The sequence below is a fragment of the Lagopus leucura genome, unplaced genomic scaffold (assembly GCF_019238085.1).
Source record: "Lagopus leucura isolate 7727_CA_CO unplaced genomic scaffold, USGS_WTPT01 Super-Scaffold_100044, whole genome shotgun sequence".
Classification (NCBI taxonomy): Eukaryota; Metazoa; Chordata; class Aves; order Galliformes; family Phasianidae; genus Lagopus; species Lagopus leucura.
Window position 1 is genome coordinate 1701838 of NW_024962291.1, and position 19259 is coordinate 1721096.

Genomic DNA, 19259 nt, shown 5'->3' on the forward strand with positions numbered 1-19259 from the left:
ATGCTTAGTTTTCTGGATTTTGTTTTTTTTTTTTTTTTCCTTTTACGCATAACAAAGAAAAACTGTCTGCCACTGTGAGACTTTATTGTGTTTTGTCAACTTTTCATGTGAGCAGTAAGTTAAGTTTGGATAAGATTACTGTGCAATGTAACTGTTGGAGGCTTCTGGCAATTTTACATTTTTAACGATGTTTCAGCTTAGTTTTAACTCGTGCTGGTGCTGAGAGATCTTTGCCTCGCCTTGGGAACGGACAGTAGTGAAATTCATTCATTGGCTTCAGAATTTAAGCCATTTTACTTGAACTTGAACAGCGCAGGAGGAATTTTGAGGGACAAAAGCATATCTTTTAGTCTTGCTGTTTATCTAACAGCACTGTTGACGTTAATAACCCTGCAGGTGCCATTTGGGATAGCTGTTAAAGCAGTAGCTTTAAAAGTATTGTTGGATACATATATATGGCTGTTCTGCGTCTTCTTGCCTCACTCCATAATGGCTCATTCTAGACAAGCCTGCAACAGCCAGTTAAATGAAACTCCTAGGAGATTAAGTAATTTCTTTATTATTTCCAGATGCTTTCTGGATGAAATGTGTGTAATAAGGAGACGGTTTTGGACTTAATCATCCAACTTTGGTTTCCAATATATGGAGTTAAGTTTTTATCACCAGCTGGTTGCTATGGTAGCTGTGTTTTGTCAAGTTCTCGATGAGATTATGTAGTGCATTCAAAATAGAACGGCCTGCAGGAATTACTAAAAACGGGCTGATTTTATGTTCGTGTACTGTGCAGATTTATGATCTATGGAGAATCTACAAATTCAAACTGAGTTTGCTGTTTCTGATGGGTCTTCCTGGCAGCGCACTGTTCCAGCTGTGTGCTCAGGGGGTGGGATTTTGTTTTTGTCTTTTGCTGAGACTGCAATCCATTTCTGTCAAAGGATGCTGACTTCACAGATTCCTGAAGTATTTTAGCCTAGCTTCCCCTAATGCTTTCTTATTTCTTAGAACGTAAATATCTCAATTTATAGCTGTAACCAATAGTGCATGAGTATAATGGATAGAGTATAATGGTGCTTCAAAAAGAAAAAGCTTTAATTTCACTTTGGGTTAAGAAAAGCTGAATGAGACATACATACTTGTCATGTTTCTTACCTCCCTCTCCATTTCAGACTTCAGGGATTATTGCCACACTTCCTGAGATTGGAGAAACAGTTAATAATATTTGAGAGTAAATATTTCAATGCTTGCAGACATTGCCTAAACACCCAGAGTGAGGACCTAGCTTCCAAACTTAATGAAATATTCTACTCAAGCTAGTGATATCCCAGACTGAAGTATGTTCTCTGACCAGTTTATCTAGATGATGTACACAGTGTCCAGCCTCGCTGGTAACACTTTAAAATGATGTGCCCCTTTCACTTGGCAGAGAAGATAAATGAGTAGCTCTAGAAATTAAAACTTTATCCTCTGATTTTTGTTTTACCAGAGCAGATGAATTGCTGGAAATAAGGAATGTGTTTTCAGGCCTGACAAAGAATACTGATTGAAGACAGTGTAGGGAACTTGGAAAGTTTTAAACTTTTAACATTTACATGAACACTTGCATCCTTTTGGCATTTATTTCAGAAGACCAACTTCTGTTTAGTATTGAATTCCTAAAGCTGACAAGACTGTTTGGTGAGTACACCAGCATATCTCCTGCACGTGAACAGGACAAATAATCTACTTCAGTTAAGACAAAAAATGCGTGGCAGAAGACACTTCAGGCTTTAGATTCTATCAGTTATCTATTTATACGGAGAATGGTGCTTCTGCTGTAAAACCTGCTTGTTAGAGTTTGGCCAAGTTGAATTTGAGGACTGTGTGTGTGAAATGTTGGTGAAAACGGGTTAAACTTTGTGATCCAAGCAGATGAGTTCTAAATGGTCAGGCACTGGAATGGCTGCCCAGGGAGGTGGTGGAGTCGCCATCCCTGGCAGTGTTCAAGAGGCGCCTGGATGAGGAGCTACGAGAGATGGTTTAGTAGCTTGTGGCACTGATAGGAATGGGAGGGTGGTTGGACTGGATGATCTTGCAGGTCGTTTCCAACCTTGCGATTCTGTGATTCTGTGATCTGTAAAGAGCGAGGGAAGTGAAGGAAGTGAGCTGTGATCTCTAGCCTTGTCAGTCCGGAAATGAATTGGAGTTTCTAGGCCAAATGAAAAGCTGGAGACATGCCCTGATTTATCTGAAGAACAAGATGCATTTAGATAGCGAATGCGATTTATGATGCAGAACAGGTACTGTGAATCCTTGAACCCTGAAAAGCTTTACCATGTTAATAACAATAGGTGGACGAGTATGTACAAGTAAGTAGTTTTTCAGGGCTGGGTGTGGGGGAAGATGGTTTTCTTTTAGTTGTGTGCACTGCCTGCCAAGGCGCCCAACATCTCAGTGACTTGAGTCTATCAAACAATGTCAGAGAATGAAAACGTTCACTTTAAGCCCATCTGTAAGCATTTTTGTTCAAATGACAAGGCAAACTTATGTAGTTGCTTTGACTTTGGGCCTAACTTGTTTCTGTTTGTATGGTGTGCTGGTCTTTCTGCATGTTCTCTTCTTTCTGTGCTCTTGTGGCCATTATTGTAGCTTGTTAGTATAAACCAGTTTTCTGCATGCTATGCAAAATGCAGAAGTTGTTTTTTGTTTAGGTGTGGAATCTTACTGGTTGTGTAGGTTTTTGTTGTTGTTGCTCTTGTTTTGTGGGTTTTTTTAGTCTAAATGAAGAGGTAACAAACTGGAATAATTTATATTTGATCTGGGATTCCCTCTTTGCTATTATTAACCTGTCCCGAGTCACTTGTTTCCTCAAATTACTTGATCAGTGTTCATATGACCCACTGCCAGATCATCTTTGGAATTGTGAAGGAGTGAGAAACAGTTATTGGGTAGCATGCAAATGTACAGTGTTTAAATGCCATGAGTTATGCTTATGTGGAAGAAAAAGATGAGATTGGAGATACCATAGTGTGCTGGTGCTGCTCTTGAAGCCTTGTCACATATCTTCCCTACACTGACCAGAGTGGTGTGGGGAAAGGGATGTGTGGAACTGGGGCATCTGATCTCCAACAGATAAGGTTGGATCACTTTCCTACAGAGACAGGAAGCTTTTATTCACGGCCTTGTGGCTGCATACCTGTGACAGATGGTAAAGAAAGCTGCCTTTTCCTGCTGCCACTTGAGATGTTCTGGGAACTGCTGAAAAATCTGATTGCATGTGGCTCTGAATCTGCATCTCAACTAGATGGGCAGTTCTGCATTCCTAGAATGGGACTCATTTCCTTCTACCAAACTTCAGCCAATAGAATCCAGTGCCTGAGCTGGATAATTCATTCTGCCACAGTCACTGACACAGGAGATAACTGACTCAGACTGTTGTAGAATCTTAATCTCCAAAACCAAAAATGCTGACAAGCAATAAACACCTTTGTTTTGGACAGTGCAAGTAGTACTTGAATAAGATTGCACTGCTAAAATTGAAACTGCAGCTTATTTCTTGGTGTATCTAAATTGGGTTAGCTCCTGAAAACCTAACACATATCCGTAGAGTCAGGGGTTGATACAAAACATAAACTGTTGAGAATGTTAAGGTGTTAGTCATGTGAGAAACGTGAGTTGCAAATACTGTTTTGTCAGGTGACATCCATGGTGCATATCAGAAGTCTGGTAAACCTAAGCTTATCCCTCCTGCCTGAGGTCTATCAGTCTTTGGAGTACTCGTACTGCTTTCTCTACTTTCCTTTTTTAATGTCCTTTAAGGTCATGAAGATTTTCTTTTTGAAGCTGTTTGAGTGACTGTTCAATAGAGAAACAGTGAATTGACTCTTCCCAGAGCTGAGGAGTACCATAATTTGTTTGTTCAGATGACTGTGCTCAGGAAGATTCTTTCTCAAGAGCACTGTCAACCTAGTAATCAAGTTTCTCTTTTTTTTTTTCCCTCCTCATTTTATTCTAAAAATGCAGGAACTGAGGTATTTATGGAAGTCAATAACAAAGGCATCTCAGATTAACTATGTGAGACTTTCATGCTGTCTAAAGGCTGCAAGTAAAATGTTTTGAAACATGGTTGTGTCGTTACCTTCTTGGATTCTCGTATAAAGCAGTGCTTAAGTTCTCTCTATGGCGCTTGCCTTCATCCAGTCCTAATGCTGCTTTGGGAAGGGAAATAAGAATTCCTCCTGATGTTTGTATGTTCATGCAAAGTGATGGGGTGGGAAGAAACTTGAGGTCAACACAGCTGTTTGAAACACTGTATCCTGATGTCTGTTCTTTTGATTTCAGGCAAAAGCAAAGAAGCAGAGATAAAGAGAATAAATAAGGAACTGGCAAACATTCGGTCAAAATTTAAAGGTAAGTGAACTGACTGTTCTGAACTGTACTATTCACTTTTCTCATTACATTTTTGTGTTTTTCTTTTGTACATTTGGATTTTTTTGTGTTTCAACTGCAGACATAAGCAAAATTCTGGAGTGGGCTGTTAAAATAACTGCTGAAAGTGTTCTCTTAAGTACAGAACTTCCTGACTGTCGTGTGACTCAACCATAACAGAAGAAAATGAGCTAGTGTTCACAGGCTTTCTAATGCTTTGCCACCCAGCCATGTGACTGCTCAGCCTGTTTTCTTGCAAAAGGCTGGGAGTTAGTTTGAAAAAAAACATGGGTGGGTGTAATTTTTTTCAGTGAAGCAGAACATATTTAAGCATCCCTCCCACCCCCATCTGCTTAGGAAAGTCATGTATTAAACTCCCTTCTAGAAAAATTAAGATAAAAATGTGTAGTTGATGAGGCCATATTGACCACTCCCGTAAATAACAGTGTCAAAGGTTATTCATATGAAACCAAGTTGTATGCAATGATTAATTCTATCCTTATTCCATCCTGAGAGGTGGCAGTTTGCTTTTTAACCAGTGCTGTGACTGTATGCAAATGGTTAAGTTTGTATGTGGATTCAAATCTTAAAGATACTGAGGGATAGTTGAAATTCTTCTGAATGAAATTTCAGCAGAAATGGCTGTGGTAAACATTCTGTTTGAAGAGATATGGGGCTGTGTGTACCTACCTAGATAAGGCATTGCTGCTGTGAGGTCGTGTGTGGAATCATAGAATGGCCTGGGTTGAAAAGGACCAGAGTTTCAACCCCACTGCTATGTGCAGGGTCACCAACCACCAGACCAGGCTGCCCAGAGTATGGCTTCAGAACTTGCTGGCTTTGGATTAAACCTTTTTACCTTCCTAGTCTATCCTGACCTAGTTTAGCATGTCTATTTCAAATAGTTATTGCATGAACTACATAAGGATCCATTGATGTTCTTTTAAGTGGTGCATCTCTTAAGGGTGATGGCAAATTAGTAGGAAGATAAAAAAGCAATAAATGTATGTGACTGACTTATTAAACACGTGCACTAACTTCTTGAACTGTTTTTAGCTAAGTTGGTCACTTTACCTGCAAGACATGCTAACTGTGTCTAATATGAATCTTGTTTGGAGATTAAACCTCTTGGTTAAAATGCTACAATTATACTTACTTTTAGTGGGTAATAAGGTCAGCCTTGTTGATCATGCAGTTGAAAGTAACAAAACTAAATGTGCTTGCTGCTTAGAGTGAATGAACACAATGTCTGCTGGAATCACTGGAGAGTGGACACAAGTTTTATTCTTGGATTGGATAATGGAAAGCTAAGCTCTGGAACAGACTGTGCAAAACCTCGTATTTATGCCAAAAATCAGACCACCGTCAGTGTCAGATGGGAGCTTTGCTGTGTGAAGGAAGTGAAAAATTTTTTAATGGCAGGGGAGATGACTAAATGTAAACTTCCTTTTTTTTCTGTCTTCCCTAGAAAAGTCACTAAAGTACCTCAGTGATCCTATGATGAAGATTGCTGAATTGGATGAGTTGGCCTGAGGGAATGGTGTGGAGCTGCATCAGGGCAGGGTCAGGTTGGGTGTTAGGGAAAGGTTCTTTACTGAGAGGGTGGTTGGGCATGGAACAGGCTGCCTGGGTCAGTGAGCATAGCCCAAAGCTGCCAGAGTTCAAGGAGCATTTGGGCAACACTCTTTAGACCCAGGGTTTGGATTTTGGATGGTCCTGTGTGGAGCCAGGAGCTGGATTCAGTGATCCTCGTGTGTCCCTTTTAATTCAGGAGATTCTGTGATTCTGTGGTGCCTGCTTTGTGTTATGTAGAACAGAAGTCATCTGGTTAATGAATTCTGGGAAAAGAAAGATGAAGTTCCTGTCAGCCCAATTCTCCAACTTTTCAAGCTCCCTCTGGATGGCAGCACAACCCTTTTGGTGCCACTCCTTCTGGCTCTGTACCCTCTGTAAACTTGCTAAGGGAGTGTTCTGCCCCATCACCCAGCCATCTTAGCAGTATGTATTCAAGGGTGGTAACTTGAATGAAATATGACTTAGCCTTCCCGTTAAATGATCTACATGTATACATTACTTTGTGGACTTCAGATGTCCTTCAAATGGAAGACAGTAACTTGACATTCTCTGTAGGAAAACAAGACGAGAATGTCAAAATTTGGGTGGGTCTGAGTCTGGACAGCTTGTCAGAGTGTGACTGCTTGCAGCTTTGAGGGCCTGAGGAGGTGATAGCTGTGTATCTTTCTGCTGCAGAAGTTCTATGTGGGCTTTGCAACATAGTTTTCCTTTGCAGATATCCACATAAAAACACACCGAACTTCATAATATACTTTTGTCTTAATTCAACCAAGATCAGTTTAACCCAATTCCTTTTTATATAACACTGACTTCTTTTTTTTTTAATATTTGTTAAATAAGACAAGTGTGTAATGGAGTCCCTTAAGGTGGGACACCCCTCTCAATTATGGTGTACATGGGGGCCCTGTGATAATTACATGGCTGAAGATGCAGCTGTTAGGCTGGCTGTGTCCCTGTGACTAGGGAAAGGCCTGGCTGTAAGAAGCAAGCTGGTAGTTGTCACAAGCATGCCCTTGCTTGAGCCCAGCATAAGAGGCCGCTGTCAGTCCCTTCCTCTAGACTTCTATGGCCCACATGTTCTACTGCAGTGCCTAGCCCCTCATCTCATGTAGCTAGCAAGATATTGTGAGAATATAAGTATTAATACTCCTTGTCTGTCAAAGGCGTAGCTATTGAGTCTGTTGCCCACGTTTGGGCTAAGCTGCTATTTAAAATACCCTCGTGCTTAATGGACTTGGATAAGGTTGTATATGTATGTATGTGCACAGCTTTTCCTGAGTCGATGCAACGTATGTCTTGGTGCTGGGCTTGGATCTGGCTTCTGTGCTGCTTGTTCAGAAGGAATCCAGAGTCTCTGTACTTAAAGTGGCTCTGTCTCTTGTTTCAGCATGAGAAAGCTGAGTTGTTAAGGTCAGTGTGTCCTTGACAGTTGCTTCAAATGCTCCTGCGTTAACTGAGATAAGACACGTGCAGTATCAAGAAACTACACCAGTGTAATAAAGCAGAAGTTGTAGGAGTTGTGTGAAGCACAGAAAAAATATTCTGTTTGTTTCGTATTCATATTATAAGCTGAACTCGTTCCCAGGCTTGAGCCAAACTAGAAGCCTGACTTTTAGAGTATTAGTTTGTTTGTGAAGGAGATCTGCTTTCTTGAGCAAAAAATACCCAGTTTATTGATTTGTTGCTTAATTTTGATCTCTCAAAAATTTGTGTAATGGCAAAACTGTCCAAATATGTATACAGTGTTTCTGTATATGAAGGAGTTGTGTTTTCTGTCTGATTCAGATCTGATATTGAAGCTTAGGTTTGTTTTTTTTTGTGGTTACTTAATGAGTTTTGTGTTAGAAGAGTAGCTGTTAGATTTAAGACAATCTGATTATGTAGTAAGTGTCTGCACTGACAAAGTGAGTTGTTGGAAGTAAAACCAGAGTTGAAATATCAACTGAACTGTAAGGGTGCTCTAGTGGTAGTGCACTAGCTAAATACTACTCTCTCATGGATTTGTATGGGTTGTCAGTCACAAATGTTCAGCCTTCTATTCAGAGGGCTTAGACTGTATCACACTCACAGAAAGACAAATCCTGTCTTAACATTGAAGTTTAGGTACATTCATAAAAAGCTTTGGGTTTTGGCCTTTAGGCTATGAGCACATTGTATGCAGAAACAGGTTACTGTGTAAAGTTACATAGCTGAAGTAATGTAGAGAGAAAGCACATTAAAAGCAGGGGAGCACTTAAGGATGTTATCCACTATGTTTTATATAAGCCACTATTGAAGTTCTGGAAGATAACCTGTTTATGGACTTGGAGATAGCAGTCGACTGCTTGTGGGATTTGACAGAGCTTCCCTGCTCTGTCCCCTAGTGAATATCCTACACGGCTGAACAGCTTTGCAACCTCTCATGCTGGTGGCAGGCTCTGTAGCTGCATAGCAGGGTATAAAATTGAAAAGCAAATGCTGTGTTTGGACTCACGGTGCAAATCATGGACAGGAGGGAGCTGCTTCAGAGCCAAAAGGTCTTGTTAGGCATTTGTGCCTTCTTTCTGCCATTTCAGATGGCTGCCTGAAAGAAATCTTGCAAACTCAACTGTTCAGAAAAAGCAAGTAGTCTTTGAAATACCCCACTGTGCTCAAAACCTGCTGACGTGTTCTGGATCCTTCCTGTTTCTGCTGACTTGATTTGTAGTACTTACAAATAAATGTACATGGAAGGGTTTAAAAATGGGCTGAGTTGAAAGAAACGATTGTGTATTGCAATAAAGATAACAGAACATGCAAAACTTCCTTCTGCTTTTGTTTTTAGGATGTTTGCTTGGATCTGGGAGGGGCTGTGCTATTTTAGCACGTACTTAAGCAGAGATTTGTTAGTAGTGTTTAAAATGGTCTTTGAACTCAGTAAATGCTACTTGTCTGGGGGAGAATCGGATAGTTAACATTTCAGTAAGGATCTGAAGCCAAGTTTTTCTTCAAAACATGTTAAATTTAGATAACTGTAATGAGACCTTTGCAGTACTTGTTATTTTAAATGCACAGCTAATCAAAAGGTATTTAAAACAAGGTGAGGGGGTAAAAAAAAAAAAGGAGTGGAAATAACATGCTATTATTGCTGGGGACTAAAAGCTTTAGAGGGGTGATCTGGTGGTGAGTGCTTGGCTTAATATGAAGGTTTCCTGTTAATCAGAATCTTTAATCTGCCTGTGCTGTGTGTCAGAAACTGTTGAAAACAGACAATAAGTATTTTTTTTTCTTAAGGAGAAGTGTTTCAGGAATTGTTACAGTGGTGTTCCTCCTTAGAAAGAAGCTGCTTTTGCCCTGGTAGTAGGGTGGTAGTGTTGTGAGGCTGGATTGCATGGCATAGTTTCCATCGAAGATGCTTCACATACCCTAAGATGCTGCAAGGTCACTGCTAATCTGCTAAATATTTTGTTGTGAAAACCAATGCAAGTCTGAGTGTATGTGCTTTTATCTCCTCTGCTTTGTGCTCCCTTTTTGATCTCACAAAGTCAACAGCGGTCATGTGGGAAGATGAGAAGAATGAGGTTTGTACCTGTGACTCCTGTGCACTCCTGCTCTTGCAGCTGGGCAGTCTTGCAGACTCAGGTTTCTCTCACATATGGTGAAGTAGATGTGAAGCTGCATTCTGACACCTTCTGTTGTATCTGGATCTCTGAGAGAAGCATCGTGATACTGATGCTTTTAAATCCTGTAGCAAGTCCTCAGTTATGTAGATCTCAGCCACTAGAGGAGCACAGACTAATATGAGTTCAGGGTATTTAGTATCCCCTCCTTTGAACTGTAATAATATCTGACAATTGGATGCAACGTCAACTGTTCTTTTAATCATTTGCCTGGAAACCTTTGGCTTGTTGCTGGTCTGCAGCTTTTCCCTGATTAGCACAAAAATAGTTTCATGGTAAGGCTGCTGCTTGTTCATAGGAGATACACTGCTGTTAAAAAAGCAAACAACCCAAATTCTGTAAGATCAAATGGTGTCTAGGCAATGTAAAAGATATCGCTGTCTGTATTGCAGCTCTAATCATGTGCATGCATTTGTTTTCTCTTTTGGAAAACAACTAAATACATGAAAGCTAGGAGTTTCTCTTAAGGAAAAAAATACCAGCTTGAAGACTAGAGAGTCAAAACAGAAAGCAGCCCCCAAAACAGTCGTAGTTGCTGCCTGTATGCAGAACCTTGTCTTGTTGTCTGTTTCAATGTTCCAGCGTGGTTTTTCTTGATTCAGTAACACTGTGTGGCTTCAAAGACTGATGTTAGCATTCATTCCATCACAAACTCTAAGGCCAGTTTATAGCAGTGTTAGGTAAGTGTGAAATCTATGGGGGCTGGAGATGCTTGCTATAGGAATTCTAACCTGGCTCTGCACCAGTAGATGAGAAGGAAGAAGGGGGAACTTTATACTAGTGAGACTTTTAAGGCGTTTTTTAATTACATGTTTAGCTGCTTATTACATAAATCTCAAGTGATTTTTGTTATTTTTGTTTTAAGAGTGGAGCTTTTTTGGTAAGGGCAACAACTTGAGCAGATCTTTTTTTAAGCTTCTCGTTATGCAGTGCCATTCTGACTGAACTTGCCCTTCATGAAGGAATGCACATCGATCTGACAGGAGTTATTCTGGGCCCAGAATGCAGAGGCTAAGAAGCTTATGTAGCCTTTTAGGCAGCAGCATCTATCAAAATTTTGCTAACCTGACTAAACTTCAGCACTGCAGCTTGTATGGCTTAGTGTATGCTCCTTGACTTCCTGATTTAGGACAGGGAGGGAGAGCTTTGCAAAAAGCACTTTTTAAAAGGTATCTTCTTTTGGAAAAGCAATAGACTGCCTGATCAGCTGTAAGCTTCTGTGCTGTTTCATCTAACTGAATACGGAATAAAATGCTTTAAAAGACCATGCTGACAAGCTTCTAGAATTCAGAGGTACTGCAGTATCAGTCCAGATAGAATCATTCAGGTTGGAAAAGATGACTAAGATCATCTGGTCCAACCATCAAATAAAGATGAAACCTATTTAGAATGTATTTGGTTTCTGAAAATGAAGCACTCGAGAGTGCTTTCATCTTATAAACACTCTTACTAAGGAGACATTCCAGAGGCACAGCAGGAGAATTCAGAGACTAGCTGACAGCATTATTTCATGGCTGTACTTTAAGATATGGGTGATAGCAAATGGAATTAATACTGGAGTCTTCAGAGTTGGTTTTTCCTTTATATGAATTTCAGATTTCAGTAAATATTTGAATCTTACATGTAAATGCTTTCATTCAGTGACTGCTCCATTTATTGAGTTTCTGCATTTTTCTTCCAGTAGGAAGAGGTGCAAGCTACCTGCGTTCTGTGACTGTTCTGTAATTCTCTTTTCATTTCTTTTTGAAGTCCAAAGGATATTTTACTCAAATTTTCTGATGTGCTGGGGACTGTTGGTGATAACTTTCATATTTTTAGCACAAAATGATATAAAGATCAGAGTTAAGTGTATCTTATGCATTTATTCACTGCTGAGTGAATAAAAGCTCAAATAATAATTTAAATTAATTACTTACCTTTCAACTGAAACTATAAAAATATTCAGTGATTTACATCTACCTTATACTTGCACATGAGACAATACTTCTGAGATTATAAAACTCAGCAGCCTGGTAAGTTTTCATTTATTGTTAACTGAATGCCAAGGTTAATGGTGCAAAAACTGCCATCACTTGACTAATAACTGATGCTCAAAGGTTTTCTGTTTTATATGGTAATACATGAGAAATCAAATGTCAGTCTTCATTACTAGATACAATTATGTCTTGTTACTGTATTTAAGTGTGGTATTAAGTGTAGTACTTAAATGGTACTTGGGTGGAACTCTCTCCCTGGGGAGGAAGAAAAGCTGATATAGAAACAATATAGGCTTAATTGCTTTTCATTTCCCTACTTTCCAGGTGACAAGGCTCTGGATGGTTACAGTAAGAAAAAATATGTCTGCAAGCTGCTTTTCATCTTTCTCCTGGGGCACGACATTGACTTTGGTCATATGGAGGCTGTAAACCTGCTCAGTTCCAATAGATACACAGAAAAACAAATTGTGAGTACTTAAAAGAGAAGGCATTCTGTCTAATGTTCTGCCTTAGCTATTTAATCTGTAAGTACTTTCCCCCTCCCTCAAATGAAAGCCTTGTTTGGGATTTAGCAGTGATTCTAAAATGAAAATACCTTTTTGCACCAAAGATCTTTTATCTTGTACTAGTAAGTGACTCAGATCTTGTATCTTGTACTAGCAAGTAGTGTTTAAGAATATTCCACAAATTATAACAGCTGAAATGTGTGCTCTGTGCAACAGTGCTGTTTTTGTTTGGTCACTGCCTTGAGTCTTGCATTTAGATAGAGACAGAGACTTCTGAGAAATGTTAGCTCCTGCTAACAGACTATAATGCAAGCACGAGTTTCACTTTAAGTGAGTGCTGTGTGGAGGTTAACCATTCATACTTGAAACAGAATAGGCAAGTAACTTAATTTTGGTAATCTCTTCAAACCTTCTTAGATAATGTCTTATTTATCAAGTACCTGTTAAGTACGAGTGCCTAAACAATATTTTGCTTCTCATTCACATATTATCCCACTCACTCAGAGTGATCTTTTGGTTACAGGCTGAAACAGATTGATCTGCAGACCTTGAGCTTTCTGATAAATAAGGGGACATCAGACTACTTCATCTGCACTTCATCTTTCTGGCTTTCACTCTAGTGTCTAATTATGTTTCTGCCCACACATTTGATATTGAAGACACAGTGTGTCCTGAAGTATTGCTTGTGGCATTAGCAGAAAACATAGCACGCCAGCTAAAATAAATCCTCCTTATCCTTTTTCTGAAATCAGGGCTATCTCTTCATCTCCGTCCTGGTGAACTCCAACAGTGAGCTGATCCGCCTCATAAACAACGCGATCAAGAACGATCTGGCCAGCCGCAACCCCACCTTCATGGGTCTGGCCCTGCACTGCATTGCCAACGTGGGCAGCCGCGAGATGGCGGAAGCGTTTGCTGGAGAAATTCCAAAAATCCTCGTAGCTGGGTAGGTGTGACGTGCCTTCCTGCACTGACTCGGTTCGACAGGAGCAGCTGAATCCATGCTTTGAGCTGCACAGCCCTGTGCTTGCCGTATAAATGGTCTCCCGTAGCTGCAAACATTCTGGTAAAGCCAAAGGTGGAGTTGCTTGTAGAAAAGTACTGATATTACATGAGAAATGAAGGCTGTCAACATCTTGAATAGATTTTTATAGCTTTGTGTACTGATCAAGTTTTTGTTCTTTATAAACGCGTGCTAATGAGCACCGAAATGCCTGTTTTACTTCCCTCGCCTCTTTTGATGAAAAGAAGAGAAATAAATGAAAATAAGTAGGGGCTTAAACTACAAATTTGCTTATAAGAGCTTTTTTTAATAGTCCTGACTTCATGAGGAGTGTGCTAATATTCTGTAGAGCGAGTGTTCTTGCCTCATCTGATGGCCTTGTGAATAGCTGTTCCTGTAACCAACAAGTAGTCATAGCCACTCTGAATTTCATTTCTTATTGCTAAGAAATCTCTCACCAGACCTGGTAAATTTCTAAACTGTAGTCTAAATTTATTAGAAAGCTTGAGATTGCTCCACTTCTTCTTTTTCATTTCTCTTGGAAACTTAAAATAATGTGCAAAGTCTAAGCTGATGACAAAAAGGATGCAGTATGTCTAGTTGTGGCAAAATTCATGTGAGACACTTTTGAACTCTTGAGATTGTTTTTATAATACCATATTTGAACAATATTAATGTTCTGCAGAGCTAAAATTTATATGGGCCAGAAAGAGAAGAATAAGCAGCCAGCACCTGCTGCTTACTATAGGCCTAGTCTCATTCATGATATGGGAAGAATTCTATTGTGGAATTCCACCTTTCTTGGACTTGAAATTACTTCTTATGCATGCCTAGAGAAAGTGCATTCATTGGTCATCAGCAGAGAAGAGCACTTTCAGTTGAGACTTGTTTGAACACTGAGCTTTTTATGCCCTAAGTTTTCAAAGCTTGAAGGAAGTATGGGATGGTGTCATTGAAAATTGGTAACTTCTTAGATAATGAGGAGACTGAACTTCTGTTGGGGCTGTGGACATTTCTGAACATTTAACCAAGATTTCTCATTATAAACTGCCTCTTAAAACTTTCATTGCTTATGCTTCATGCTTATTTTTTAGCTGTTGTGACACATGCAACATTATTAAAAACAAAAAAAACCACCAATGCACTATTCTCTATTCCATGAGAGGAAGCTCACTGAACTAGAATAGTACAGTGCACCTAAAATAGTCAGTTCTCCTGCCAGCAATGTGGATGCCAAGGTGAATAGACTTGTGGGTTGCCTGTTTGGTGACAGCCAGTCAATTTGCATGCTGCCTGTTGGTAATGAAGCTGTTGAGTGTTGAGCAGGTAATGATTCATCTCTGATATGCAGTACCTGTCAGGAGATCCAGCTTAGTTCACATGTGTTGTGTAATGGACCTGAACTGTTTGAGTCTGTTTGGAAGAAGCTTCTATTCTTAACATTTAGTGAGATCTTGACTCAATGAGGAGTTCTGATGACGGACCTTCAGCTCTGATGAAAAGTTGTGAGATGCCTCCTTAAGTAGAAGAATCATTATAGGAGCTACTAGACGTGTGTAATGGATGAGCACTTGACCAGTTAAACTTATTGGATGAATTTCAGAACAAATACTGTTACTCAGGAATAACTTATTTAGCAAACTTCTGTTGAAAATATGCTCTCTCTCAGAGGCTGCTGAGCCTGTATAAAGTTTAGCGTACTGCTAGCCCGTGGGTATTGCCGTGACTTTACTGTGGGTTTAAAATATTGTGGTTCTATCTTGCAGAGATACTATGGATAGTGTGAAGCAGAGTGCTGCCTTATGCCTGCTGCGTTTGTATAGAACTTCCCCTGACCTTGTCCCCATGGGAGACTGGACGTCCAGAGTGGTACATCTCCTCAATGACCAGCACCTGGTAAATCAGCTCAGTTCTTCTTTGGTCTACTCTGTGTATGAATTTATTTCTCTAGAGTTTTTCCACCAGGTGGGTTGCTGTTTTAAGACAAGGGTAAAGAGACGGAAGAAGTTCTTTCACAAATTGCTGTATATTTTAATTTTTATTCAAACTGTACTTGCCTTAAATATTTTTGGCGTGTAAAAGGAATGGCATGCATAAGTTCTTTGTTTGCTCTGACTGTAAATTGTGAGCCTTATGATCCTGAGTCTGATGTGTAGATGTAATGCTGATTTTCTTAGGACTAAACACTAAAAATGCAAGGCCTGATGTAGCAGTGCCTGGACTTCACTGTCCTGTGCTATCCATGTTGTCATTCTTATCCTGCTGGTTCAAAAGGAAAAACCTGTTATTTTAGAGAACAGACTATTCTTTTGTCTGATTACTTTAGGAAGAAAGTCAATTTAGACCTTTGTTTTGATTGTAATGGGAACACTTAGTCTTCAGCAAGATAAAATGTTTGTATTATACAAAGGCCACTCTTCACATTCAGTTGCCAGAATGCTTTTCTGGATCATCTGTTGCATCCTGGTTTTTTTTTACTCATGCTGCTCTTGTTTAAGAAGATAGTTTGCATCCAGGCTTTATTTTAGTGCAGCTCTCTGAATGTGTTTTATATGTACTATCCAAATGTGAGGCAAAGCTCATACAAAAACAACATGAAATGCTCTGCAGGCATGATAGTATCACATTGAAAATCCTACTCAGTTTTAAAGGCGTGCAATTTGTCTGCATGTCTGTAAAATAAATGGCTTTTTAATATGAGTCTTTGTCATGGGGATTAACTCAGTTTTCTTTTATATTAAAAACTACTGCCAGTGAAAGGTGGTGTTAACAAGCAGCATCCTAAATTGTTATTAAGGTGAATATGCGGTTTTGTTTTTCTTTCTAGGGTGTGGTTACTGCAGCTACAAGTCTGATCACAACTTTGGCACAGAAGAACCCAGAAGAGTTCAAAACTTCAGTCTCTTTGGCAGTGTCGAGATTAAGCAGAGTGAGTCCAATGATAACTCTGATAATGATTGACGGTAGCCTAATTCATTCTGCTTTCTAGGTCAGATTATCTTAATGTTGCTTATTGATTCATCTTTCTAGGTCAGATTTATGTAGTATACCATTAAAACCGAGGATTATTCAATTCTGGTTTGTACAGGTAGTTCACACAACATTTTAACATTTCTTGCTTAGCTGGACAGAAAGCTTTACTTCCCAAACTTTTTTTTTTTTTGTATAATCCTTGCTATACTGCAGATGTATGTAGCAAAACATTCTCTCTCAGCTGCGTGTATTCTCAGGGATCCCCAGGATGTAGGTGAGTTTTTTAAATCATCTTTTTATGTTGCTGTAGCACCAGGGAGTACTTGGTGAAAAGATTCTACAAATTTCTGCACAGAACTCTCAAAAATTATAGCCTATGCTTCTAACTACATTTAAGCTTCTTACAGGATGGGTTATCTTTTTCCTGCTTGTGTGCTGCCACTAGGCTAATATTCATTAGTACTAGATATTCTGTAAATGGGATGTAGGGGATTAAGCAGGGGCAAGGAATTCAGGGAGAGGAGCAGAGACATTTCTGTATGGATGCAAAGTTTCCAGGTTAGCATCTTCATGCTGGGAACTGTATGTTACTGTTTTGTTTTGCTGCAGTCTCTTAGGAAGCTTGCAAGGCACGTGAGGATATTACTTTACAGCTATGCGTTGAGCTTCAATTTCTGTGTGGTCTTAGATGCAAAATAAATTACTTGCTGTTCAGAGAGACTTAATTTCTTCTCAATTCTGAAGAATGTGTCTAATACTTAAAAGCAAAGGAAGTGCGTAGCTGTTCTGTAATGGAGCAGCAAGAGTTAGAATTTCCTCGTACAAGGCTAATGCGAGACTTGTGTTAACCCTAGAATCAAAGGGGAAAAAGAAATCCACAAAGAAAGGTACTCCCTCTGAAATCTAATCTAATTCTTGTCACACTCTCTATCCATAAAAACCCTTTCAGTGAAAGCCATCCGTTCTTTGCTATGCAGTATGAATAGTAATGAAGGTGATAGTTCAGTTTGCAGTACCACCTTCTATTTGATTTCTGAGTTCACCTACCAGTGATCAGTCAATTACAGCACTGGAACCAGCCAGTAGGAAGCCTAAATATATGAAATGCTGACCCAAGGAAAGTCAAGCTTCTAGCTAAACATCTTGGCCCTATGAGATGATCATCTTCATTCTTAAGCAAGTATGATTTCAGGAAGGAACTCAATGGAATACCTTATTAGCAAAGCTGAATTTCTTGTATTAGAAATCCTGATGTTGTACTCGGTAGTATGACAGTTTGCACAGAGTTAAGCTACTTAATCATTTTTGGTGACATAATTTTGTAGGCTTCTGTCAAAAGTGACCTATGGTGTTCTTTAGCTGCTTATCACGATTGCAAATCACTTAACGTAAGTAGCTGAAGTGATGTCTGCTTATTTTACAGATTGTAACTTCGGCATCAACAGATCTTCAGGACTATACGTACTATTTTGTCCCTGCTCCTTGGTTATCTGTGAAACTTCTGAGGCTCTTACAGTGCTACCCACCTCCAGGTAATGCACAAATCGCAACGGTGGCCATAGCTGATGCTGTTTGCTACATTCAAAGAGCTACTGCTCTGTACTGCGCCCATTAAGTTGGAGTGCTAGCACTGTGCCTTAAGACAAGGTTGCTGAAGCCTATACTTGAGTTTTTCAGATTGCTCTAAGCTACGTGTTCTATTGAACTATGTTTAGTTGTGAAGTGTCAGATGTCAGACCAGTATGCAGCACACAGTAGCCATTTGAAACATACTTTAATGCTATCAAGGATATTAAAGCCTTGAAATATATGACAGTGCCAATGATGTTTGGCTTTTACTCTTGCTCAATAGATATTTCTTGGAATTTTTGATGTCTGTACACTGTGGTTGAAGGGGGAATGGGTGAACTGTTTAATAAACGGAATACTTCAGTTTAATCCCTGTATTTAGCAAGGTGGAAGGCCTTAGGTAGAGGTTAGGGTGTTGAGCAAAATGAAGTTGTCCAACGGCTTGTTCTTCTCTAGAAGACCCTGCGGTACGTGGTCGTCTCACAGAATGCCTAGAAACTATTCTTAACAAAGCACAGGAGCCACCAAAGTCAAAGAAAGTACAACACTCAAATGCGAAGAATGCTGTGCTATTTGAGGCGATCAGTTTAATTATTCATCATGACAGGTGAGCTGTGAAAACAGTTTTGTTGCAGTGTGACTTTTCTAAAAGAAAAATCATGGCTTTTGAACACTGAGCAAATTTTTACCAGATGGGGAAAAGCAGAATAAGAAGCTGCTTGCTAGGTTGGAGCGCAAGCACTGCAATTGGTTTGGAAGTTAATGCACTGTGTCACTGACAGAACAGTTTATTGTGACTTTTCTTGCTTTTTTAGGGGCGAGTGTTTTGTGTTGAGATCACTGCTTTAATCCATTAGATATGATTTGTTCTCAGTGTCTGAATTTTCATTTCACCAGCAGGACATTCTAGCAGACACCTTCCGAGGCACTTAAATAAATTTGCACTGCAGAAATAGTATTCTGTATTTGATGTTCTCAAATCTGTTGCTTTTAACCCTTTCACTTTCTCTCCTGTTCTGTGCAGTGAGCCAAATCTACTAGTCCGTGCCTGTAACCAGCTAGGTCAGTTCTTGCAGCACCGAGAAACTAATTTGCGTTACCTAGCACTGGAAAGCATGTGCACGCTTGCCAGCTCTGAATTCTCACATGAGGCTGTGAAAACACACATAGAAACTGTTATCAATGCACTAAAGGTAAATATTAAGTGTACGGTCGGTTTTCAGTCTCTTTTCCCACCCCTTGTGTCCCCTTCTTCACTGCTTTTTCCCCCTCTCATCCCCAGAGCCCCTTATCCCTGGTTAGGCTAGTAATACTTGGGAATAAAAAGAGTTATTTTCCTTGGTCATGCTGTGCTGGCAATAACAGAGGTCAGCTTTAGCTTATTTCTTCAGCTTACTAGTGAATCTGATACTTGTAGCTGTGGCCCCTGTAACAGTATCCTCCTCAATCTGTAGAGTGAAGCTGAAACTTGAAATTCGAAATTGAGAATGCTGAGGAAGACTTTGTCCTGTTCCTGTCTTGCTTGTATCACATACTTTACCTTCACTGTAGCAGCTGATGGAGAGCAGTGAAGTAGATTGGTTTCCAGTGGAGCATGGGCCGTTTTTTTCCAAAG

General features: G+C 39.7%; 1 protein-coding gene across 3 annotated transcripts in view; it reads left to right on the forward strand.

Annotated features, from left to right (window-relative positions):
* Positions 1-19259, forward strand: part of AP2A2 (adaptor related protein complex 2 subunit alpha 2) — a 41320-nt gene that overhangs the window by 9446 nt on the left and 12615 nt on the right. For 2 of the 3 annotated variants that reach the window (XM_042884525.1, XM_042884523.1), the window contains exons 2-9: positions 4318-4386; positions 11918-12060; positions 12852-13045; positions 14869-14998; positions 15930-16031; positions 17499-17607; positions 18101-18251; positions 18669-18837. In XM_042884525.1, coding sequence (XP_042740459.1) covers positions 4318-4386; positions 11918-12060; positions 12852-13045; positions 14869-14998; positions 15930-16031; positions 17499-17607; positions 18101-18251; positions 18669-18837 — 1067 coding nt within the window. The remainder of the gene's footprint in view (positions 1-4317; positions 4387-11917; positions 12061-12851; positions 13046-14868; positions 14999-15929; positions 16032-17498; positions 17608-18100; positions 18252-18668; positions 18838-19259) is intronic. The other variant, XM_042884524.1, reaches the window with a different exon arrangement.